We start from the raw sequence: 27,662 nt of genomic DNA, 5'->3' as shown, positions 1-27,662 counted from the left end.
CTTTTACGTTACCTATATTCTTTAACACTTAAACGCCCAAGGGTGGGTAAAAAATGTCCACCTAATGCGTATCCCCTTGTAACATATTTATTACGTGTTTAAAAATTTTCCAAAAATTATTTATTGTTAAATAGACAGCCTTTTATCGAATGTTAAATTGGTTCTACCGATATTTTTGAAAATAAAAGTAATATCTTGAGTTAAATCTGGGTGGGCATAAAAAGTACACCTTTGGTGAGACTTGTTACTAAAGGTTTCTATATAATTTCTGGTTGGTATGAACATAATCCATATAATTATCGACGTATAATTACATAATCGACATAATTATCCATCAATAAATAGGCTGAAAGGAAGAATGTGGAGAAAATCGACAAATCTGAATTACTGGCTTTTACTGATATGTTAATTTTGATGTACATTGTAATTTTGTTGTAAGGTTTGTAAATTGTTTATATTAATATTTTAGAAGATACTGTGTTTATTAAGCAAAAGATTCTTAGGTTTAATCAATTTCCAAAAACTCTCAATATATATATTAGCTATTTTCGAGGTGGATATTTTTTACAAACCCTTGGGCATACATGGAACCTAAAAAAAGTTGGGCGTTTAAGGGTTAATTATATCATCCATGTAAATTATAAACAAGAATAAAAAATCGGTAACCGCCGTAAAAATTAGTGGCGCATACAATACTCCAGCTGCAAAACATCTGATATGAATATTACGTGGCGCGAAAATGTATTTTCATTTTGATGCAAAACAAAATTTTAGTTCTATTTTAAAAGATTTTTCCATAATATTTGCTCAATTTGAAGTAAAACGCGCCACAAAAGGGTAACTTTGATACAGTTTGAATTTTGAAACCCTTTTGTGGCGCGTTTACTTCAAATTTAGCAAATATTATGGAAAAATCGTTTAAAATAAAACTAAAATTTTATTTTGCATTAAAATGAAAATACAGTTTCGCGTCACGGAATATTAATATCAGATCTTTTGTAGGTGGAATATTGTATGCGCCACTCATTTTTACGGCGTTTAGCGGTTTTTTTTGTATCAGTTTTTATCAGTTCCAGTGTAGGAGTTTTTCAAAATTTTTTATAAATTAAATGTATGAAGTTGAATGCAATTTTTCTCGATTACACGTTAAGCTTTATAAATGGTCGCCTTTGTCGCATTATCTCCCAAATGATTTAGTGTCCACGAATGTACACTAGATTTTTTTTCTATTCGAAATGGATTGAAAAAAATATTGGGATGGACGGATAATGAACTCAGATTGCCCGTTGCCAGATCAAATTTCGGGTTGTAAAACCAAAATTTTGAAAGTTTAGTTTTTCAATTTTTTTGGCGATACTGAGCCGTGTGTATGTCTGATCCTGACGGCTTAAACAACATTTGAAATCATAACTCAGCACTATTGATTTAGTTCTTTAGAAGATATATACCCCCAAAAATATGCCGTTTTGTACCTACCAAGTCCTATAGCTGGCTTATGGGTAGTCAAAACTCACAAACTACACCGGTTCTGAATCGGCCCTGACCCCCTCTTCAAACACAGAAAAAAAATTCAGATCGATTTAACTTTTCCAGTCACATACATACATATCCACAAACATTTTCCTTTTCTTAAATAGAAATTGAGTCATATTTCTGAGCTCGGTAGCTTTTGAATGGTATAACCGATTTTCAAAATTAGACATGCGTTGGAAAGGTAATGATCAGTACTATTAGAAGCCGCAAAGGTGGGATTTAATTTTCAAGTTTTTGGGAGCTTTGGGGACGAGAACGAAAAACAGGCCCTAAATAGAAAGGGCAGTAAAATTTACACCCTTGGACCAAAATGGATGGTTGACACATGAATGAGTGAGTCTTTTCCTGAACTTTAGATGGGAGTTGGCACAATTTTCAATTCCGTCAGATTTAGAAAATCGAAAAGTTCGTGTATATAGTGTCGCGTGTAGGGAGTGTGGGTGTGCACCACTGGCGAGAACTGCCGTTCTCTGGTAATTAAGTTTTGGGTTGTTTGATATGTTTGTTTCCTCCATATTTAAGCAGTTAATTTACTGGTGATGATGATCTTCATATGAAGTCCTTCACTTATTTGCCTTTTAGCGTTAATAAAAAAACACACACGTTAATTTATCAAACTAAGCTTGTGTATATGTAATTCAGTTTTTTTAATACATCCTTTTAGTATGAAAATACGTGAATATGCAATGTCGTTTTTGTAAGCTCGCCTTCACCTGTTTTAGTATGATATAAAATTAATTAAGTAGGAAAAACATTCCAGTTTGCTGGCTTATTAAAATGGATTCTAGAAGCGGAACAATACAGTGCACATATTTTAATTCCAGCGAGTGCTTCCGTGTATATAAAAGTCATTTTGCTTTTAGAAAAACAGTGGAAATAATATGAACTTTTCTATTTTTTGGTTATGATCAGTGGTTTTGTGTGGCTTCGTGGTTTGGATAAAGTGTGTTCTTTAAAGAATACTCCAATTTATTTTGATAAATTACACCGAATTACATTATGTAATTAAATCAAAGGGATGGACAAATCATTACACAAAATTCCCAAAGAAGGAGATTCCAGATGAGGATGTATCATACATGTCTTCCATTTTCAAAAAAGATCACAAAGGCCTCAAACAAGGGTGTGCTCTATCACCAATACTTTTTAACATATAGTCAAAGCCCGAATTTCAGGCACTCCTATAGGTTTGACTAGGCAATCCTCAGGTTTGACTGACGATCTTAGTCAAAGTCCGAAATAAATTACAGTTTCGGCCTTTGACTAGTCAAACCTAGGAGAGACTAAGTTGGTCAGGCAAAGGTCGAAATTTCATTTTATGAAATCGAAGTTTGACTAGTCAAACCCCGATCAGCTATTAAAATGTCGTAATTTGTTAGATTAGGTTTTGACCAACATTCTTTTGATCGTAAGTTACTTACATTTGATGTTAGAAACTTTTTTAAAAACAAAAATAAAGCTTTTTTAAAATACTTTAAAAAATTTGAGTTTTCTCCGAAAAGTGCTTGATTTTTTGGTTATTTCACGTTGAAATAATCGATTTGGAATTTGACTAGTAAGAACTCACTTTTAATTAGCTACAACTGTGCTTCTACTGGGTCTACTGACCTTATACATACACCATTTTTTTCACTCATTTATAAACTATATTTTTGCTAATAATATTTTTTTGATAAAATTCTTACTTTTTGAGTGATTTGCGAAAAACCGCCCGCAACGTGGTTTTTTGTTGAAAAATAAACATTTTTGCTCGCAGATAATTCGAAAAGTATTGACTTAGTGAAAAAACGGTATAGAAAAAAAAGTGGCTTAGAATTAGTTAGTTTATCCAATTCCGGACTTATCCAGTCCCTGTGTTTCTTAATAAATATTGTTTTTAAATTTTTTGATTTTGATGTTGGTAAGTATTCTTCGTTTTTATTTATAAGTTTTTTTTTTATTTTTTTTATTTAAAAGTATTTTGCAATCTGTTGAGTGTCAACAATAAACAAAAGTAATTACATTGACTAAGGACAAGAAAGATTTTACCCACTGGCAAAATCAAAGTACGATTTTTATAAAGTTGTGTACAGAATAATTACATTTCATAACTACTAACTAATTAGTTTAAAAGTTTACTCTAAATGGTAAGTCCAATGGTTTGAACCTCTTTAACCTACGCTGTTCTTGGGAATTGTCTAGGAGGTTAAGTGCAAACTGGTTTTCATGATCTTCCAACTTGGCAATGTATGCAGCGCTACGTTTTGTGATGACTTCTTGTACCATATCAGTTTTAAGGTCTCGATGAATAATTCTGTTGTTGATGTACCAAGGTGCATTAGTTTTTGATTGGGAGCGTTGGATGATTTCGATGTTGGAGTGACTGGCTGTTCCCCATAGTTCCAACCCATATGTCCAGATTGGCATAAGTATTGCCTTATAGAGCAGCAAATTATTATCCAGAGATAGTCTTGATGAACGGCCCATTAACCAATACATATTTCTGAATTGGAGACCTAGTTGCTTTCTCTTGGTCCAGATATGTTTCCTCCATGTGAGACTTCTGTCCAAATGAATACCAAGATATTTTACCTCGTTGGCTGATGGTAATTGGTGATTGTTTAAAGTTACAGAAGGAAAAGTTCCTCTTCGTGTTGTAAATGTAACATGAATAGATTTTCCTTCATTGACTTTAATTTTCCATTCCAAAAACCAAACTTGTACTCTGTCTAGATACGCTTGAAAGAGATGCGAGGCATAAATAGGGTCTGTGTGTGAGGCTAGGATTGCAGTATCGTCGGCAAATGTTCCTAGCATCATTTCTTCTGTAGGTGGTCTCTCCTCTAGTGGTTCCTGAAGAGTTGGAGGTATATCTGCGGTAAACAAGAGATACAAGGTAGGTCCCAGCACGCTACCCTGTGGTACGCCAGCTTTGATAAAATAGAGTTTGGAAATTGCATCTTGGTATTTAATAAAGTAACACCTACCTGACAAATATGACTCAAGAAGAATGTAAAAGCTGTGCGGTAATGTCCTTTTTAGCTTGTATAGGAGGCCTTCATGCCATACCTTGTCAAATGCCTGCCTAACGTCAAGAAATGCCGCTGAACAGTACTTTTGGCCTCAAAATCAGCATTTATATGTTTTACCACTCTGTGAACTTGTTGGATTGTTGAGTGATGGAATCGAAATCCAAACTGGTGGTCTGGAATTAGATTTTTGATCCAGGGTTCGAGTTTTTTTACTAATAGTTTTTCGAAAACTTTAGACGTGATTGGCAGGAGGCTGATTGGCCTGTATGATGTAGTTTCTTCTTGAGGTTTTCCCGGTTTTAGGATGGTTATTATCTGAGACAGCTTCCATTGATCAGGAAAATAACCTAAGTTTAATATGGCATTGAATATGACCGTTATAAGTTTTATGCATTTGATAGGTAATTCTTTCAACACTTTTCCACTGATCAGATCGTACCCTGGAGATTTTCTATCGTTTAAATTATTAATAGCTAAGATGACTTCGGACGATTTAAATTTCGGAATAGGCAAACTCATTTGATATGGACTTTGAAGAAATGAGAATACGTCTACTTCCACAGGTGAATTCACTTGATTGGGACTAAATACTTCGGAGAAATACTCTGCAAAACAACTTGCTTTCTCTTGTGCACTACGAGCCCATTCTCTGTCCGATTTTCTAATTGGAGGTGACGGTTTCTGGGGTTGTTTCAGTTTTCTCTTGGCTTTCCATAGCGAATAATCGGTATCTTTAGTGGAATCTAAATTTTCCAATTAGTACTGAAGTGATTGGTTTTTGAGATCTTCGAAGAGCTTTTTTAATTCCCTTGATGCACCATTGAATCTACGCTTATGAGCAGAATCTCTGGTCTGTTGCCATCTTTTCCTCAATCTTCCCTTTAGCAAAATTTTTTCTTTGACAACTTGTGGGCGGTCATTTATTATGCATTTATTTTGTATTGTTGGTGTTGCTTGCCAGGCAGCTGATTGGATATTTGTAGTTAGCTGTTCCGCAGCAAGAAAAAGGTCCTCTTTGGTTTTTAGTGGAATGTCTAGAGACACCTTGTTCTCCAGGATAGATCTGAATTTTGGCCAGTGTGTGCGTCTGTTATGAAGTGAGGGGATATTTCTTTAATAAGTACCTGGGTTCCAACTGTGAATAGTATAGGCGAGTGTTCAGAAGATAATTCGTAGCATGATGTAGCTTTTATATTAGACCTAGGGATGTTCTTAACTACAGCAAAATCGACCAAATCGGGGATTTTATTTCTGTCCGAGGGCCAGTATGATGGTTTGCCGGTTGATGAATAATTATTCACAGGCCTACAGTGTTTTTGGTGCCGAAGTGTTTAGAGCTGATTTTGGGTAAAATTGGGGTGCTGATTCCGAATATGGCCTTAGTTTTGCTCTATCAGCTCTAGTTTTCAAGATAACGTAGGTCATGCCAGCTTTTATGCATTAAAATACGAATATGCTGATATGGATATACTAAATTAAAATAAAAACCAAACAATTAAAAAATACCTATATTTTAAGCCACTTCATCATCATCCAGCCCTTTGCGTCCACTGCTGGACATAGGCCTCCCTCATTTTTGTCCATTGTGCTCCATTTTGGGCACTTTGCATCCAATTCCTTGACATTTTCTTGAGATCGTCAGTCCAACGAGTAGTCGGTCTTCCTCTTCGTCTACCTTCAATCACTGATTCTGGCGACGTGCCAGGCCCAATTCCATTTCAGGGTGGCAATTCGGGAAATTACATCGGTAACTCATGTTCTTAGTCTAAGTCTTAATTTCCAACTCGGTCACGAAGCAATATAGTTAGCATTGACCTTTCCATTTTCCTCTGAGCTATTTGCAGCATTTTAGAATTTGTAGCTATCAATGTCAAAGTTTCGGCACCATAAGTCACCACAGGCAACACACATTGGTCAGATGTTTTACGTTTTAAAGAAATTGGTATATCGCTTTTAAAGATGTCTTGGAGTTTTCCGTAGGCTGCCCATGCCCCCCATCTTCCTTGGTAGCGGTCCTCAATGGTTTTTATCTCTTGGTGAAGTCTCTCACCTTGCTCATTACTTGTGTCATCTAAGTTTTCAGCGAAACGGTACAGGTGGTGAAGATACAGGTTGTGAAGATAGTTGACTTTGATGCTCATATTCCATCCAAGTGATTGGAAGTTATTCAGCAAACGGTTTACCAGCTCAGCATAGTTTTCACTTTTGTGATTTCCCAGAAAGTTTTTCATAATATCCACAAATCAAAGCCGAGCTTTTTTCTCTACCTCATTTATTGACCCCACAAAAGCCGGATCCTCTGCAAGAAGTCTGATCTGTGGTCCATCAAAGATTCCAGCTTTAAGTTTTTCCATACTTATCTGGGGAAGCTTCCTTCCTATGTAAAAAAAGCATGATCCATGGGCTATGAGCCATTATTAGGTGGAGGCTGAATGGGTTTACAAGTGGTAAATGTATCATTTTAAAAGTTTAAAAATACTCTCCAAGCTGTTTTATTTCCTTATAAAATAGTAATGTAACGATATTAAAGTATTATTTCTTGCATAAATATGGCATAATACAGTGAGGACAACAAATATATACTGAGGAATAAGTTTAGTTAACAATGTACATTCCTTTGAATAGCACATTCTTCATTATCTCAAATATTAAAGCTCTAATTTCGGATTTTGTCATATCCATAAAACTAGAGCTGATACAAAAAAACGAAATCCATATTTCGATTTATCGCCCATAATATAGTAAAAATCAGCTTAAGGATTCACGGCACCAAAACAATTTTTTTTCTGTAGGCCTGTTATAATTATAATCCATATTATTTGACTCTATGATATTTAAGAGAACTCTACCTCTCGGAGTGATTAGTCTTGATCCCCACCTGGTATGTTTTATAAGTACCTACACAAAAATTAAAATTTATTAAGCAGTTAGATTTCCTATCGTGTACTGTGTAAATACTTGTGTGGTTCAAAATGTCCATATCAAGTTTCCCAAAATGCCCATTTCATATCCTGGCTGAAAAACATTTACGACTGGACCGAGTTAAACACGACGCGAATATAGAGACGAATTTTCAATGGTTGTGGAGTGTGCTCCATTCATTAGTGGAGTCGGCACTAAAAGAAGAAGAAGAATTTATAAACAAATTGAATGACAGCAGAATTTGATATGTGGAAAGTACTCCAGCAATTTAAAACCCGTTTGATGAACGGATGCCAAAGGTGAGGGATGATGGTACACGCTATCGTTATTAAAATCACTCTCTGCCTGCCGATTTCGAAATCCCTATTTTAATAGCTTTTTTGATATTGTATTCCATAGGGCTTTACAATGAAATTAACTTCCTAATGTATATAGAGAGCAATTCAATACAAAAATGCAGGGAATATAATAAAATCGTATTAATATATTATATAGATTTACAAAAAGCCTTTGACAGAGTTCAACATGATAAAATCATACATTCATTGAAACGTATACGCCTAGATCCCAAGGATGTTAATTTAGTCAAAGAATTATACTCCAATTAAACAGTAGTCGTACAGGTGGAAGATAATGGGACAAATCAAGTATACATTCAAAGAGAAGTGAGACAGGGATGCGTGCTATCGCCCCAAGTATGTACTGCCAACTGATATTTCAGGAGACACTATAGGAAAGAACTGAAGTTGTAAGGATTGGAGGGAGCATCATGCCACAAGATTTGCAAACGATACCGCCATCATGGCAGAAAATATAGACGATTTACAAATTCTTTTAGGAATCATTAATAAAGAAAGCAAAAAGACGGGACTAATAGTGAATATAGACAAAACCAAATACATAGTGATCTCGAAAACAATGTTGACATCAAACATCTGACATTGGAAGGTAAACCGTTAAAGAGGATCGACAAGTATAAATACCTCGGATCAATTGTAAACTCACAGCTAGATAAAAAAATAAGAAATGTATTATAGTCCAGGGCGCATCTGTTTTGGGATGCACGTTGAGAGGTGACTCAAATTTTTTTGCAGAAATTGCTTGAAAATAACTCAAATAATAATATTTGGAACAGAATTCATCGCATCTGTAAAAATATTAGGGTAGACCTAGAAATAGTACTATCGGGGGATGAAGGAAGACAGATTTTAATCAAAACGAAACCGTAGATTTTCTTATTTTACTAATGCCATACTCTGTGTATAGAGTACACAGACTCGCTTCATACGGGTTCTCTGAACCGCAAAGTGGAATGTTTTCCTAGCGGTGCCTGTTGGTATGGTTATACCTGGTTAAACAGAGAATATGAATCGAGTCGAAATTCATTTCGCTTATTCCCCGTTAGAGGGCATTATAACCATACTGCTATATAAATTGTTTTAATTTATATCGAGAATCTACGGTCGTGATGGTAAAAATCTGCCTTCCTCAGAGCCTCCTTGACAACAGGTAGACCTAGAAATAGTACTATCGGGGGATGAAAGAAGACAGATTTTAATCAAAACGAAACCGTAGATTTTCTTATTTTACTAATGTCATAGTTTGTGTATAGAGTACACAGACTCATTCCATACGGGTTCTCTGAACCGCAAAGTGGAATGTTTTCCTAGCGGTGTCTGTTGGTATGGTTATACCTGGGAAAACAGAGAACTTGAATCGAGTCGAAATTTAATTCATTTCAGTTAACGTTTAATTTTTATTGATTTCTTATTCCTTCTATGCTCTCTAATCTCAAATTGTGTCTTTTTCTTCTTCTGTGTAATATTTTATCTTCTATTGTTAGGGTCCGGTATTCCTACTTTGCTATTCTTGTGCATCATGCTTGATTCGGCTTTAGGTATACTTTAAGTTTGTTATCTGTTGATTTTTGGCACCCCTTGTCAAACCAATCATGTTTTAAACTGATTTGGATTTCTCCAATATTTCTGTTGCCTTCCCAGTTATTAGATATATTTCTACTATATTTTTAGCACTTTTAATAAATCAACTATATTCATTAGAAAGTTAATTTTGTTATAAAGCCCTACGCAATATGCTTATAATCAAAAAAGCTATTAAAAGTAGAGATTTCGAAATCAGCAGCAGAGAGTGTGATTTTAAGAACGATAGCGTGTACCATCATCCCTCACGTTTGGCATTCTCATCAAACGGGTTTTAAATTGCTGGAATACTTTCCACATATTAAATTCTGCTGTCATTCAATTTGTTTATAAATTCTTCTTCCCGTCTTTTTGCTTTCTTTGTTAATGATTTCTAGAAGAATTTGTAAATCGTCTATATTTTCTGCCATGATGGAGGTATCGTTTGCAAATCTTGTGGCATGATGCTCCCTCCAATCCTTACACCTTCGGTTCTTTCCCATAGTGTCTCCTGAAATATTAGTTGGGAGTACATAATTGTGGCGATAGCACGCATCCCTGTCTCACTTCTCTTTGAAATTATATTTGATTTGTCCCATTATCTTCCACCCGTACGACTACTGTTTAACTGGAGCATAATTTTTTTTACTAAATTAACAACTTTGGGATCTAGGCGTATACGTTTCGATGAATGTATGATTTTACCATAGTGAACTCTGTCAAAGGCTTTTTGTAAATCTATAAATATAATATATTAATACGATTTTATTATATTCCCTGCATTTTTGTATTTTATTGCTCACTATATAACAAAAATTAGTTGAGCTGAAGGGGTATTTTAAATAGTTAATAAAGATTTATGAAGCTAGGCTAGCTGGATATTTAAGAGACTTCATCAATGGGGCTCAGGAGAGGATCAGACCGAATTTGCACGCCCGAAATAAGACGGTACCTAATGAAGTACTTGAATATTAAAGAAAATAAATTAAAATAAGAAAGGAATGAAAAGAAAGAGAACTATTGACAGACAAGGTATTAAGAAGAACGGTTTAGGGCGCCAGGGAAATATTAAATAGATATTTCGCCGAGTGACTTATACTGCTGCAATTAATTAATAATTTTACAACGCTATTAGAAAGGTAGGATAATAAAACCTATAAGTGTGTACAACCCAATTTAATTAAAAACCTATAACCCCTATATACAAATTTGTACAATCTAACTAGTACCTGACGTATGACAATGAAAAGTACGCTCCTGTCGACAATGATATTTTACAGTGAAAAATAAAAATATTAATTTAATTGATTTGACTAAGACAGTTACTTGGAATCACTAGCTATGTACTTGAACAAAATTATAATATTTATATTGGTTAGAGTATCGGTTGACAATTTCGTATCTGACCTAAAGTGATAAACCTGAGTACAATACCTGTTAACTGCAATAAATGTTATTAAATAGGAATTAAAACCCCAGATATTGTATACAATACCTTCACAGATAGTTTATAATCCCAGACTATTTTAAATGAATAATACGAACAGTGAAAGATAAAATTTGTTGAAAAATATTGAATATTATAAAGTTAATTGATTTTAGAAAAATGAATTTATATGATTATTAAGGTTATTTATAAGTTATTGAAAAAAAAATATTAAATTTGTAAGATATTATTTAAAAGAATTGAAAATGTAGGTTGTAAAAGTTGATGAGGGGAGAGCCAAGTAAGGTATCCTCCGGTGTTCCCAACTTTAGGGGAGAGTACTGCTCATCAACAAGGAGGTACGACGAGGGGTACGATAAGGAGGTACTTCCTGCCGGAAAAATCAAGGTCTATTCCAAAAAAAAAACAAAACCAAAATCCATCCAACGCCAAAAGAAACCCCAAAATGATTGTTTATTCCATTTCCACAAAAAACCCAAAAACTGGGACTTAATCTTCTTCTCCTCCAGTGGCTAAAAGAATACAAAAACCTGGATCAGCTGGTTATCCTTGAGTACACAAGAAACAGGGCCTCTACAAAAAGGTGTACCACCTTATCAGAACTTGACAGAGAAAAAATCTAAGTAAAAAATGAAGTTTGATGTACATGCTTGACGTGTCATTGACCTTGATTATCCTTGACTGGAAAAAGCCTTTTTAAACGAATATAAGGAAGTATTTGAACAAGTAAATATGATCTTGTAATCAAGATTACTCTATGGAGTTATATAAAGGAGAGAATAAAAATGACAATTGATTTCAAACTTATTTTGAACTGGAAATATAATTAGGAAGAATTTTTTATCTGTAGAAACATAAGTGCGATGGTATTGAAGTATTGCATATCTGATGATTGAAGAATAACAATTCATTTAAAGATAATATATGTAAGATATTGAAACTGAATAAAGGGTTATTTTTTAAAAGGAAAAAAATAAAAGATACGTTACATTTCTTTAACACATACTCATTGCTCTTCAAAAAAGTATTGGAAACAAAAACTCTTCTTTTTAAAACACTTCACAAAACCCAAAACAAAATAACTTCTTCCAACGTAAACTAATCTTCTAATAAAATATTTCAACCAAAATGTATATTCTTCACAATGGCCACTGGAGAGATAGACTTGTTGATTCAACAAAAGCCGAGATTTAAGTGACGAACAGCTCTTCCTGCAATGACAAGCACGTCAGCCGGAAGCCGTATCGACACACGAACCAAGTTCTAGATTCCGAATTCCCCAAAAGTTACCAACTTTGTCGTCGATCAACTGCAACTTCAAGTAGAAATGTCTGTAAAGTTGGTTGCTTACCTAGTTCCTATCGGAATAAATATTTTAGTAATGATGGTAATAACTAATCGTTACAACTATATTCATTAGAAAATTAATTTCATTTTAAAGCCCTATGGAATATGCCCAATATCAAAAAAGCTATTAAAAATAGGATCTCGAAATCAGAAGGCAGAGAGTGTGATTTTAATAACGATAGCGTGTTCCATCATCCCTCACGTTTGGCATCCGTTGATCAAACGGCTTTTAAATTGCTGGAATATTTTCCACATATTAAATTCTGATGTCATTCAATTTGTTTATAAACAACCTACGCATAAATGTGAGTCCATAAAATATATTTCGCTGATCAAAATTAACAACTTCAATCAGAAAGAAATATTTTTGTGATGTGACAGTCATAATTTGCGCATTCAAAATTGTTAGTTGGAAGTAGCATTTTTTAATTTTGAATTTTTTGTAAATAATGGTTACATGTCATGTACACTGGGATTTCGTATTAATTGCGTAGAACTACAATAGTATCGATCAATAATTAGCCCAATAAATGACCGTTTTGGAGTGTAATTTCCAGGGGCAACTCCGAATTGCATGAAAATTTGGATTTAGGTTCTACTTACCCTCCACTTCAAAGTTGAATTTGTGCCGTTGGTTGTTTTTACTTGGGTAGTGACATTTACCCCTTCTCGGGGGGTGAAAAACGCGTGTTAAAAATAAGGCCGGAAATGGATAAATTGACTTATTTTAAGCACCTTTTGTTCTATAAAGTTTTTTACGTAAGTCAATACTTTTCGAGTTATTCGCGATTTAAAATGTTGATTTTTCGACAAAAAAACTACGTTTTCAGACGGTTTTTCCCAAATAACTTAAAAAGTAAATATTTTATCGCAAAAAATATTTTTAACAGAAGTGTAGCCTATAAAAAACAAAGTCTACAAATTGAGTACAAGCAAAGTTGTAGCTTATGAAAAATACGTTCTTATTCGTCTAATTCCGAATCGAATAATTCAACGTTAAATCACCGAAGAAAGAAGCGCTTTTCGGGTAAACCTTATTAACATTTTTATAGTATCAAAAAAAAGCTTATTATTTGTTTTTTACAAAAGTTTACAGCATCAAAAATAAACGAGTTACACTAAAAAAAAAGTTGACCCCTTTTTTTGGTAAAAAAAATCGTGAAAACCTCCCTCTATTTAGCACCCCAAATTAAATTAATCGTTTGGCTTTACCATATATTTTAACTGTATGTGTATTGTTATTTTAACTGTATGTGTATATTTTAACTGTATATGATCTGTAAGTTTGATTGATTTGAAGTACTTATTTTTGAAACCTATGGTTTTATAGTAAAAATTATTTTCTAAAAATTTTTGAAAAATTTAATTTTTTCAAAATAACTTAACAAGTATTATTGGTAAGAAAAATCTTACAGAGTAAAAAAATGTAGGTTTTGTTATTATAAATATGCTCGTTTCATTTTGTCTCTCCGTAAGACAAAAATTGGTTAAGATATGGCTGTTCAAAATTTGCATACACTCGTGATTAGTGACCCATTCAAGCTTTCTCAATTATAACCCTTTCAAAAATAAACACTTTAGACCGGTGACACTGACAGATCATATAAAAAATAGATAGGTAAGTAAATTGTTTGTAAAGCGGTAGCGATTAATTTCATTTGGGGAGCTAAACACGGCGAGATTTTCATGATTTTTTACAAAAAAAAAGAGTGCCAACTTTATTTTGAGCGTAACTCGCTTATTTTTAATGCTAAAACTTTAGCATTTAGCTTTAAAAGTTTAAATGGGTTTTTCCCGAAAAGTGCTTAATTTTTCGGTGATTTCACCTTGAAATATTCGATTTGGAATTAGACGAATAAGAACGTACTTTCATGAGCTACAACTTTGTTTTTATTTGATTGATAGACTTTACTGATACACCATTTTTTTGGGTTTTTTATAAGCTACACTTTTGCTAAGGATATTTTTTTCGATAAAATTTTTACTTTTTGAGTTATTTGCGAAAAACCTGAAAACGTAGTTTTTTTGTCGAAAAATCAACATTTTCGAATGCAAATAACTCGAAAAGTATTGACTTAAGTAAAAAACTCTATAAAACAAAAGTTCCTTAAAATCAGTCAATTTATCCATTTCCGGTCTTATCTTGAACGTATGTTTTTTCACCCCCGAGAAGGGGTGACTGTCACCCCCCAAGTAAAAGCAACCAAAGGCACAATTTCAACTTTGAAGTGGGGGGTAAGTAGAACCTTATTCCAAATTTTCATGCAATTCGGAGTTGCCCCTGAAAATTACACGGTATCGCCGAATTTCCCGTTCATTTACTGGGCTAAATGGGAAATGCTTAAATTAGTTACACTATAGAGACGTGATCGCCACTCAGGTGTTAACAGACAAAAAAGTTTTCTATCCTATAATGCTGAATTAGTACGATCAGCATACTTTTAAATTACAGTGGAACCTCGATAACTCGGATTAATCGGGACCGCGGTAGATCCGGGTTATCAAAAATCCGGGTTAGCCGGAGAATATGGTAAAAATGAATAAAATACGGTATACTTACCGATAAACTCCGTTATAATTGAAATAACATGAATTACTAAAAACACGTAAACACAAACCTAAGCAAACGGAAGCGAACAACACAAGACTGTACTACATACAATACAGTCTCAATCGGAACGATGTTATGTTATTTAAGAACAGTGAAGAACTAAGACCATTGTTTAAAAAATAATTTTTAAATAGTCTTTTAGCCTTTTTAAACAATGCTAAGACAGTGTGATTGAAATAAATAAAGGAATAAAACAACAGGTACCTGTTGTTTCCGATAATTCAAGTCAATGAACCTGCCTTCGTGTGCAATAAGTCATTTTTACTATCGTATAGCTCAAATTACACAAATACACATTATATCTTAAATATTATATTACATACATTTTTATTTTGAATTGTTGAAATGTTAGTGTAATGAAAATCAGTCCGGATTAGCCGGACTTTCGGTTTATCGGGGGCCGACTTATCGGTGTTCCACTGTATTTTAATTCAAGCGAAAGCTTTACTTTTAATGAAATTAAAAAAATATTAAAAATAAAACATTATTGGGACCAAGTTTTCTCGTAACACCTTCGTAGTTTCTAAAATTTGCAAACCAACGAATTGCTGGAGCAAAGAAGACTGAAGGAGATCGAAAAGTTGCATCTCACTTATCGCCTGTTCAGCGCGGTAAAATTTTAACGAAAAATGGTCCCGCATACTCAGTTAGGAGTAAAACTAATAAATAAATAATCATTTCGTTGTAAAACGAAACAAGAGCCATCTTATATTTCAGTTCGTTCAGAGAGTACCATAAGCACCCTAACCGGTTTCAAACCTTATTAAGTTTTCATCATATTTATTTATTTATTTTATTTCAAATTAGTTTATTTTCTTTTTTAGTTGTTTTTTAAAAAAGTTTGTATGTACAGTCGAACCCGCCTATTAGAGTTCCGGTTATAGGAATATCCCGGTTTATGGAATATAAATTCGAGGCCCCGAAACGTTTCCATTTACTCCTTAATAAATTTATTCATTTATTGGAATACGTATTAATAAAACAATACCGCTTTTTAGAATATTTTTCAGGTCAACGAATAAATTTTTACCTACAATTTCCTAAAAATTTAAATTATGTCTTGTATTATGGTTTCTCGCCAAGGGCTTCGAAAGCCTGTAATGCTGTTTTATTTATATTATTTGGGTTTGTCAGATTGGTAATAAATATTTTATTGCGTTCCTATGAGTATCAATTCAATCATTTACCTACAAATTCAGTCGTGAAATAATTTCCTTTGTCTACAAACTATACATATGGCCATGGCGACCCACTTGCCTGTTATAAAATTTTTAAGAAACAGCTCGCCCATCCTAGTCTCTTGTAAAGTTAGAAAACGTTTTCGGGATGGCCAAACCATTGTAAATTTTTCAAATTTTTATAATTCAGAGCAACAAAAGTGACTAGTATTTTATATAAAAAACAAGCTACAATTAGCGATTATTTTTCAAGAATAAATAAGTAATTATTTTATTAAGTATATTATGTATTTTAATACGAAAATATTTACAGAATCTATATATTGCATACATTTCATATTAATTACTGAAGGCATCCATATAATATAAAGTAATTTGGTTTTATAATAAATATGTTACCGTACTGTATTATTGACATAAAAAGACCTAAAACCATATACATATACATATATATATTAACATAGTATGTGCTATTATTACGTATATTCGGTACACTTATTACGGCTAGCAACCAATGATCGGCTATTAGAATATCTCGGTTATAAGAATATTTTTGCTTGACACAAAGGCTATTTCAATAAGCGAGTTCAAAGTATGTATGACCAAAACAGCCTAAGCCAGTAATACAAATATTCATAATATGAAAGATAATATAAGGTGAATACAAAGAATGGTTATATGAGGAATGTAAAATAGAACTGAATAAACGAAATAAATTAAGAGTCAAAATAAGGCACAAACAACACCAAAGAAAATACAACAAGCAAAGGAAACGAGCCAAAAGAATCATCAAGAATTCTCAAAGGAGCAAACAGAAGAAAATAATATCAAGGTAAATTGAAATGTATAGAAGATAGTTTGTTTTTAAAATAGAGAATTTAGAAATTTATATCAAGAAGTGAAAGGTGAGAAAAAATATTATCAAAAAAAACTTGTACACTACAAATGCAAAAATGGAAGGAATTTAGTAAGTGACAAGGAAATACTAAACAGATAAAAATAATACTTCTAAGAGCTTTTAAATAAAATGTCCGCAACGAAGATGAAGAGGAAGAACTGAAGGAAAATATTGATCAAGAATGACCAGAGGAGAGACTGTCCAATGAAAAGAAATAAACGAAATTATAGAGAAAATAAAGAAAAATAAGTGTCCAGGAAAACATGAAGTAACAGCAGAAATTTTCAAATATAGAGGACTAGTATTAATTAAGCATTTGGAAAAGTGTTTGAAAGAAACATGCTGACAAGAGCATGTGCAAAAATAATGGACCGAAGCCATACTTTGACAAATTCACACAAAAGGCGACAAAAGTTTATACAATAATTACAGGGGGATAGTGCTACCAAATGTTTCATATAGAATACTTGCAGTACATAATATAAAAGATATATTATCACCAAAGATAAATAATAACATAAGATAATATCAATGTGGATACAGAAGATAACGCAGCACAGTCGAACAAATTTGCCTGTTGCGCAAAATATAAGCAAAAAGCTACAGATATGGAAATCTATTTACCTACAAATTTTTACTGTTCCTATAGCCCTATTCATCAAGTTTAAGTAAGCTTTTGACAGAGTAAACAGGGAAAGGAATATACAAGGCAGTACGTGAAATGGGGCTAAGTAAAAAATAATAAAATGGTAAAAGGGACAGTCAGAAAAACAGAGACTAGCGTTAAAATACAGTCAAACCCGCTTATTGGAATAGCCTTCGTGCCAAACAAAAATTTTCCTATAACCGGGATATTCTAATAACCGACCATTGGTCGCTAGTAGAACAGTTTCGGAACCTCAAATTTTTATTCCTTAAACCGGGATATTCCTTAAAGAGGTATTCTAATAAGCGGGTTTGACTGTAAATGGAAAAGAAACAGATAAGAATAAAGTCAGTGAGAGGTGCGACAAGGAGACGCACTGCCATCACTGTTGTTCATCGATACATCGAGCATTAATCAGATGTTTATGAGCAAATTTTATGTTTGTTTCATCGAGTTCGAAAAGGCACTTGACCGAGTACAACACGATAGACTTTTTAATTGTCTTGGACTTAACCACTATGATATAAAACGGCTAAAATACAACTAAATTGCAATCAAGTAGCTCCTATTCAAATTGGAGACAGCTGTACTGAAATACTACCATTAAACATGGGGTTCAACAGGGTTGTGTTCTGTCGCCAGTCTTTTTAGTCTATATCCTGAAGAAATCTTTAGGGAGTCTTATAGATGACAGTCAAGAGGGAGGAAGACTAGGCGGAAAATTATCAACAATTTCAGATTCGTTGACGATACAGCCGTTCTTGCAGAAAATTTATCATTTAATATCTATAATTTATATCTGGAATCTCACAAAAAAACAGCTTTTACAACCTATTAAGTAGAACTTAATTTGATTTGTAAGAAAAACCTAAGAAAAACATGCCTATTAATATAGTATTACTTACTTCTAACAGTAGTGGGCGTGGAACTAATATCAGCTGCTAGTACTCCTCCACATATTCGATCTACGGAAGTTGGGGGATTCGCTGTCACTCTACCAACATTCGAAGCCATAGGAATAATTAAATAGTCAGATTGGCAGAAGTTGGACTGACCTGTACTACCTACCATCGATGGTACTCGATTATTGGAATTTCCAGTAAGGGTGAACGACAGGTTTCTAGGGCTAGCTGTAAAATTAGTAAAATACATAGTTTTAGAAGTTTTCATATTAAATTTGTTTTAGACTGGTCTTGCATGCAGCTGTTAGATTGCTTCAGTCTAACCAAGTTATTCCTGATCTGCTTAGGAAGACCATTCAGCAAAAAAATACTTTGATATTCAGCGCCTTCAGAAAACTGAGGAACAACCACAACAAGTGCTGCTAGAGCAGCATAAAACATGTAACGTTTTCACGCATGCAGAATAGTGCGTGTAAAAAACATTAGATATGCCGACGAAACAGTAGTTTTTTCAAATAGCTCAGATGTTTTGCAATGAATAATGTAGAGGACGTGAACTTGACCTCAATACGAATAAAAAAAAGTGCATGATAGTCATACAAAAAGGGCATGATATCAGTAAACGCGAAATATTAATTACAATCGATTATGGAAAAGTCAGAGTTACGTCATCGACTATCAACTCTATGTTAAGATTTTGCTTATTTCGGTTAGATGCATCATAATATGTGTGTTATCTAACGACTCATCAGAATACTTGACATTGGTTTTAAGGTTACTTAACCGTTTATGTCTTGCAAAGCCTAAAACTTAAAGACTAAGTTTTCACTCTAATTGCATATAAAACAACATAATGCTATTCTACATCCCACCAGAATGAAAACAATGGGAACCTTCTCTGGTTACACCTCCGAGGCTTCTACAATTTGCAAGCCATATGGATGCTGAGACTAAGGAAGATGAGGGAATTCTACAATTTACAATTCACGTCCCATCTGCTCAGCGCGGTAAAGTTCCAACGAGAATGGTTCCCTTCATACCCCAAACAAAAACACACTCCTAAAACTTAAATAAAAAACGCATTGGATAAGCAAGATTAGCGTTCCAGGATACGCAAGATTTACCACTTGGTATCTAAATCGCTATCATCAGATGCTATGTATTTTCGGTGTTATTATAAGAAGTAGAGGTCTTGGACACTTTCGGAAGCTTCTTTAAGAAAAATCGAAACCCTTCGAGATGTGGTGTTAAAGACGCTTTTGAATAATTTCATTGGTAGATCGTGTGACTAATGCTGAGGTCCTGCGTAGAATGAGCGCAAGGAATGGCAGATTATTAACACAATCAAAGAGCGTAAATTGCAATACCTTGGATATGTCATAAGGAATGAATAGAGATCTGACTTGTTGCAACTAATTTTTCAGGGCAAAATATTTGGAAAGAGAGGGTGCAGAATAATATAATTGAATAAAAATGGTATACACTTTTATTTTAATATAATTGTCTTCAAAACCTAAGAAAGTAGTTCAATACATATACAACAGAACTATTCCAAATAGCAGCAAGCAAGTTTGGGATAGCCAGGCTGATCGCCAACATGCAGACTACATGATGATCGCCAACAAGATGAATCTAAGGTCATGTTATACTCAATTTGAATCGGTTACGACAAAATCGGGCAAAATTGAACTATCTGTGCGTTAATATATTTTTTTCTTTAATTCTGGACCGATTTGGGGGATTTCTCCTATTCCCCAGCAGATCAGCCGCTCTTTAGTAGTTTTCTAAAGATAAGACGAAACTGCAACTACGCTAATATTGCATAATCAGTGTAATGATGCGAATGATGTGAATCATTCGTGAAAACATGATAATTCTTATGTCGCTCTAGCAGTACATTTTCTATCTCACTTCTTCAGTTTTCTGAGGACTTTTCGGAGGGTATTTATCTACAACAAGCAAATCTGCTTGAAGAAAATGATCTCTTTTCTTTCAATAATAAATATTTTCGTTCACTTGACCATGAGTTAATGCATTTAACGTAAATTGAGTACCTGAATTAAATAACTTCAGAAGGCTGTAGCTTTAAAATTATAGTTTTTTATACCAGGGTCTCAAGAATTTTTTAATTTACGCACTGAGAACTATCATTGACCGAACTTTCATTAAATTTGACCGGGGCCACTTTTTCATAAGAAGTGTTGTTTTCAAACATCGACAAAGTATATGGAAGCGTTTATATAGTGCATTCGTAAAGTGTGGAAACGGTCTATTATCTCATGACTTAAATATTTTCAGAGTTAAAGTTTTAACAGGTCGATTTTTATTTTTGAATTATAATTTTTTGACGTATAACAGTGACGTCATTGATTTGAGCGTCATCGATGTTTTTTTAAATGGGAATAGGGGTCGTGTGGTAGCTCATTTGAAAGATGATTCAATTCTCTATTCAGTAATATAAACATTAACATCATTATTTATGCCGGGTGGCCAAAAAAATAATTTTTGAATTAAATTAATTGCCGCAAAAAAAAGAATACATGTAATTTATTTAATTCAAAATATATTTTACTGCTATCAGAAAAGAGAATAACATGTTTATTTGATAAATAAACATTGCTTTTCGCTTAAATTAAATGTTCAAACTGTCAAAAGGCAAGTGTGTGGCTGTTTGACATTTAAATTAAGTGAAAAGCAATGTTTATATTTATGAAATAATAGTTATTTATGATATAAGTGTTAAAAGTACAATTTTAAGGCACGTGTGTGAAAGTTTGCAGAATGAGCGAAGCGAATTCTGCAATTAACATGAGTGCCTTAAAAATGTACTTTTTATCACGTATATCATACAATATTTTTTCTACAAACGTCTTGTCAGTTTTTGTAGGTATTGTCCTGTCTCAAAGACAGGACAATACCTACAAAAACTTTTACTTGAACTTAACTGACATTCCATTTTTATATTTTTCTTGACATTACATCAAAACTGCCTGTACTGTCAATAAGTTAGTTTTTTTGTACAAACGTGTTAAAAATGCAATAATACAGTTTAAATTAAATTTTAAAAAACCTTTTTTCTACGAGCTTGCCGAAATATCTACTTTCGCGCACGCCTTTTTCATTTTTACGCACGCGTTTTACTTTTTCGCACGCGTTTTAAATTTTTTTCACCCGTGTAGATATTTTAATATGGCCTTAAAATAATTATAATACATGCAATAAGCTAATATTTAGATATTATTTACTATTTTATTTCAAATGTATCTTATTGTGTTCCTGTGTGTGTTCACAAAGAGGGGATGGCATTAGATAAACTTTTTGCCACAGATATATTTATTGTGTTCCTGTTTTAATGAAATTAACGCGACAATTCGATGAAATAAAATTATTTTGACATAATATTCGAAAGTAAAATCGGTAGACAATAACAGTCGTTTTGAATCATCGTCATGGAAGCCAAAATCATAGTCATGCTAACTAATTATATTGAAAGTTTGGTTTTGACAACCTTGTCAAAGAATTAATTTGTGTATATATTTTCATATTAATTAAATTAATTGATTAAAATTTGGTCATTTTTTAAAGACTCGTAGAAAAAATAGTGTTCCTAACTCTTGCAGAAAGTCTCTTTTCCGCACTCGACTGCTTGCCGAACTCCCGCTTTGCGTCCTTCGGCAAACTGCAGTCGCGTGCGGAAAAGTATGGTTTTCTGCACTTGTTAGGAAAATAACGATTAAACCACCTTTTTCAAATTGCGCAAGTTGTTTATTAATATTAATGTTAATAAATGAAATATAAATATTTTGACGTTTTACAATTTGATAATTCACTTTTAACTGCAGTGCCTTAAAAATTTTAAAGCACTATTGCTTTAAAGTAGCATTTTTAACGCTCCTATAGAGTGCTAAAAATTGCATTTTAACACGGTTGTAGAAAAATATTTTTTTATTATATGTGGCATCAGTAAAATATATCGGGTGTCCACTTATATTTTCCCCCATTTTAACTGCCTATAACTTTTAGGTCTGGATCCCGCGTATGAAAAAAAAGTTGATTAATAGCAAGCTGACAATTTGTGAATAGCTTAAAGGTGTCTAGTCGGATAAACTTTGATATATGGGAACACTGGAACAGGGCAGTTTTAATTGTGGAACAGGTTAAAAATTTGGAACGGTCAGACTACGAAAACGGCACATTTGTTTTGTTCGACAGAACAGGCTTAAACTCTTCGAACAGAGATTAAACTCTCATGCAAAAATCAGACTGCTATTTATCACCAAATGGGCGTTTTATTGAGTGGAACATTTAGAGTAGGTCAAATGAGAGGAATTATGACAGGTGATAAATAGCAGTCTGAGTTTTGCATGAGAGTTTAATCTCTGTTCGGAGAGTTTAAGTCTGTTCTGTCGGACAAAATAAATGTGCCGTTTTCGTGGTGTGACCGTTACAAATTTTTAACTTGTTCCACAATTAAAACTGCCCTTGTTCCAGTGTTCCCCTATATCAACGTTTATCCGACTAGACACCCTTAAGCTATTAGCAAATTTTCAGCTTGCTATTAATCAACTTTTTTTTCATACGCGGGATCCAGACCTATTTTAAACGACTCAAGATAGAAGTATGCGGTTTTCCCTGAAATGTTTCATTTTAGTAAAAGTTTTGTTTGAATGGATTGAATTGTTTATATTGCTTTTAAATAAAAAATTGCGTATTTTTGAAAAAAAACGTTGTTGACTTTTTTTTTATTAAAACACCCAGTATATTTTTTTTGTAAATTAAAAGAACGGTCATTTACCTATTCAGCGATATAAAGTTTTTTAAAATCGGTTGTCAAATGACTGAGCAATTAATTTTTAAAATGAGAGATGCAATGTGGAAATCAATAACATTATATCAATTTGCTTAGTTATGTTATTTAGTTATGTCAAATAAACGTTGCACATCTCATTTTAAAAATTAATTACTCAGTCATTTGACAACCGATTAAAAAAAAAACTTTATATCGCTGGATAGGTGAATGACCGTTATTTCAGTTTACAAAAAAATATACTGGGTGTTTCATTAAAAAAAGTCAACAAAGCTTTTTTTCAAAAATCCGCCATTTTTTTTCGTAATTTAAAGCGATATAAAAAACTCAATCCATTCAGACAAAACTTTTACAAAAATAAAACATTTCAGCGACAACCACATATTTCTATCTTGAGCCTTTTAGAAGTTATAGGCAGTTAAAATGGGGGAAAATATAAGTGAACACCCGGTATTTTGAGTTAAATAAATTACATATATTCTTCTTTTTGCGTTAATTATTTTAATTCAAAAATTATTTTTTGGCCACCTGTATAAATAATGATGTTAGTGTTTATACTACTGAATATTCACCTTTTAAATGAGCTACTACACGACCCCTATTTTCATTTAAAAAATCATCGATGACGTCATTACGTCCAAATCGATGACGTCACTATTATGTGCTATACGTCAAAAAATCGTAATTTAAAAATAAAAATCGACCTGTCAGAGCTTAAACTGTGAAAATAATTAAGTCACGAGATAAAGGATCGTTTCCACACTTTACGAATGCACTGTATAACTTGAACATTAGGGATTTTTCGTGGTCTGGAATATACAGCACACAAGTCTGGAATATACGACTCCCAATCTTGATTTGTTCAAATTCTCAAACGAACCTAAAAAATAAACTTTGAATTCTTATCATAGTATATTCGCTTAATAATAAATTCACCACTCACTTATAAGGGCCGTATAGCATTAAAATATATTTTTGTTTCCCTTATCGTCTCAGCCTACGAAGAAATCGGATTTTTAGAACCTTCTTGTTACTAACTGAGGAGTTTCCCGTTTTCTTTATTTTTAGCGGATTTTGCCGCAGCTTTTTAGCTCAAAGTATTAAACTCAGGAATAGATACACTTTAAAAATGTTCCGGTAAGCTTAAAAGAAACTTGCGACACATCTTTCGTGTGGCAAAAGTTGAATGGCCCTTCTAATCTATTACAATATGGAAATCATTTTGCAGTATGTACTGAACTGCTGGAACTACTTTATAATACTTGTGAAAATATAAAGTTTGATTTGACAGAAATAATTAAGTTGATGCCTAATTTTTGTTAACTAATCTTTTTAGCTTATACGGTTAAATGAAAGAAGCGATCCAGAATTATATTCCCTGGCTAACAATTTTCGGAGTATTTCAATGAATATTCGCTAAGTAATGCTTATTATTAAATATTGTGTTTATAATTAATTATTAAGCTACAGTTTATTGTAATTGTAATTACATTTTTGACTAACTTAAGTCTGACGTTTCGATTTGCACTCTGGAAATCTTTTTCAAAAATATGATTTAAGATGTTATTCTGAAGCTATTTCCTTGTGGCATTTTTATAATCAACTATTTTCAATGGGAAATAAGCCAAAATTTTTCCAAAAAAATGATTTTATTAACGTTTCGAAGCCCAAATCGGGTTTCGTTGTCAAAATACAAAATACTACTAAAATAAACAAAAATGTTGTTGCTAAGTAAAAAAATTCTTCTACTAATTTATTTAATCTGACTCACTTATATTGGCAATTCAGACGTATATTATACATTTTAAAGTAGAAGACTTTAACATGATATCGCCAATATTTATGAGTTGCGTTCCTGGGACGACTTTACTAAAAGATAGTTCATTCGATTACATGAAATCAATCCCAACTCAAGAATATCCGTCACAAAAAAATCATAGCATGTGATCTGTCTTTAAAAAGACAACCAAATGCAACGATGACAGTAAAATTCTCGCGTTAGAGATTCCATAGTAAATCGCGAGCAAAAACCAGGAAAAAACCTCGTGATACTATCCCGACATCGTAAGTATTTGGTCTTACATTTAATTTACTTTCAAAAAACTAATATCAAATTCTGACTTTAATATGAATAAATTATAAATAATGTTAATAATACATAAATATACAATAAGTGATACTAAAATATAAAATTTGTACTAACTCGATATGTTATTGACTTACTAATCGTGGTATTTTCTTTCTATTGACTTCCTCTTTCAGTATGGGTAACCACAGCCTATTGCATTCTACCGAGGAATTTGCGACACAATTGGTTTCATTTAGCATAATTAGAGCCGGTTTTTTGATTTTTCTCTGTTTACTATCTGATTTTTTCAGGAGTATACTTGAATCTCTTCACTGAACTCTATGTTCATTATCCCATATGTGTTGACATATTTGAGATCTATCAAATTCTCTATTTTTAATATAAGACTGATGTTCACTTATTCTAGCGTTTAATGGACTTAATGTTTCACCTAAATAAAATTGTTCGCATTCACAAGATTTATGATTTAAGAATTTCGTTAAAAAGAGTGCATGTCACCAAGTTGTTGTTAAGGTTATGTCTTCTTAAAAAATTGGAACCTGACTTTGAATTTTTGAGAGAAGTGTTATACGCAGTGTTATACGCAACAACCATGCTTTCGCCAGAAAAATTTGAGGTTGGTGAGATTTTTGCCCTATGGAATTTCAAATTCTGATTATGCGTGTTGCTGCATGTGCGTAAACCTTTGTATGTGGCTGATTGTTCGTGTATTGTGTTCTTGTGTTGCATATGTATTTTGTAGGATTGAAGACGATGTGTCTCAGAGTCTCTTAATTCGTTCTTTGTTCTTAGGGTGCCTTCTGCATTACTGAAGGTTGGCTATAACTACACTAAATTTCTCTCTATCTTGAACTGTTCTTAGTATTGAATGTGTATCCATGCGTCTCCAGTGTCTTACGTTCTTCAGCTAGGAGCATTTTCTTCTTCCTGTACCTATTCTTCCTTCCACTTTCCCTCCTATTATGAGTCGTAAAAAGTTGTATGATTCACCTCTGTAAATAACTCTGCTCTTAATTCGTTATTGCTGATATTGAATTGATCAACTCCTTCTCTCCACGATTTCTGTGGAAATAATCTACATTAGTGCGGCCGATATGTGAAACAATTGCACATTTAATGATACAAGCATATAATTTGCACCACATATACTACACATATAAAGGTTCAAATTTAGATATGAGGCAATCTCAGATTTTGTCTTTTACAAAAATGGCGGGCGTTCAAAATGGCGGCTATACTTATGTGTTTAATAGTACCATAACTTTTGAACGAAAAGTCCGATTTCAACCAAATTTGGTATATAGGTTTCCTTTTTGATTTGCAAGAGGTATATGGTGAACGGGAAGAATCGGTTTACCAGAAGTTGTGTTTTTACTGGTTGTTTTTGTAAAAATATGTTTTTTTTTTCAACTTTTTCCCTCTGTATATATTAATTTTTCAAAAAGGTAATACCGCAATTGAAAAGAGCGTAAAAATAGTTTGTAGAAAATATTTTGAACTTCTTAGTTATGTGAATTATCATTTAATAAATGCATAACATATCATCATAAGTACCTATGTGTGGCAAATTCGTGCAAACATTATAAGAATTATTGTGCATTTAATGGTAGAAGCATATAATTTGGACCACATATACTACACACATCAAGGTTCAAATTTAGATATAAGGCCATCTCAGATTTTACCTTTTACAAAAATGGCGGGCATGCAAAATGGCGACTATACATATGTGACTTATAGCACGATAACTTTTGAACGAAAAGTCCGATTTCAACCAAATTTGTTATATAGATTCTTATTTTGATGTGTTAGACCAAGGTCTTGAACCGGAAGAATCGATTTACCGGAAGTTGTGTTTTTCCTGATTTTTTTGTAAAAACATGTTGTTTTTTTACCAATTCTTTCACCCAGTATATATTAATTTTTTTAAAAAAGTTAATACCGACGTTGAAAAGAGCGTAAAAATATTTTCTAGGAAATATTTTAAACTCTTTAGTTATATTAATTACCAATTAATAAATGCATAACGTATCTTAACATGTACCTATGAACCTATGTGCGGCGCATTCGTGCAAATAATATAAGAATTATTGTACATTTAACGGTAAAAGCATATAATTTGGACCACACACACTACACATACAAAGATTCAAATTTAGATATGAGGCCATCTCAGATTTCGTCTTTTACAAAAATGGCAGGCATTCAAAATCAATCTACCGCACATAGGTACATGTGAAGATACGTTATGCATTTATTAAATGGTAATTAACATAACTAAAAAGTTCAAAATCTTTCCTAAAAAATATTTTTACACTATTTTCAACGGCGGTATTACTTATTTGAAAAATT

The 27,662-nt window shown here is 32.9% G+C and overlaps 1 protein-coding gene across 1 annotated transcript in view; it reads right to left on the bottom strand.

The window, feature by feature from the left end:
- LOC114334212 (uncharacterized) overlaps window positions 1-27,662 on the bottom strand; it is a 166,422-nt gene that overhangs the window by 4,154 nt on the left and 134,606 nt on the right. The window contains exon 10 of the mRNA XM_050660786.1: window positions 18,418-18,642. Within this exon, the coding sequence (XP_050516743.1) occupies window positions 18,418-18,642 (225 nt within the window). The remainder of the gene's footprint in view (window positions 1-18,417; window positions 18,643-27,662) is intronic.

Source organism: Diabrotica virgifera, chromosome 9 (assembly GCF_917563875.1).
Source record: "Diabrotica virgifera virgifera chromosome 9, PGI_DIABVI_V3a".
NCBI lineage: Eukaryota > Metazoa > Arthropoda > Insecta > Coleoptera > Chrysomelidae > Diabrotica > Diabrotica virgifera.
Note: the sequence above shows the minus strand (reverse complement) of the source record. Positions and strands in the feature narration are given on the sequence as shown.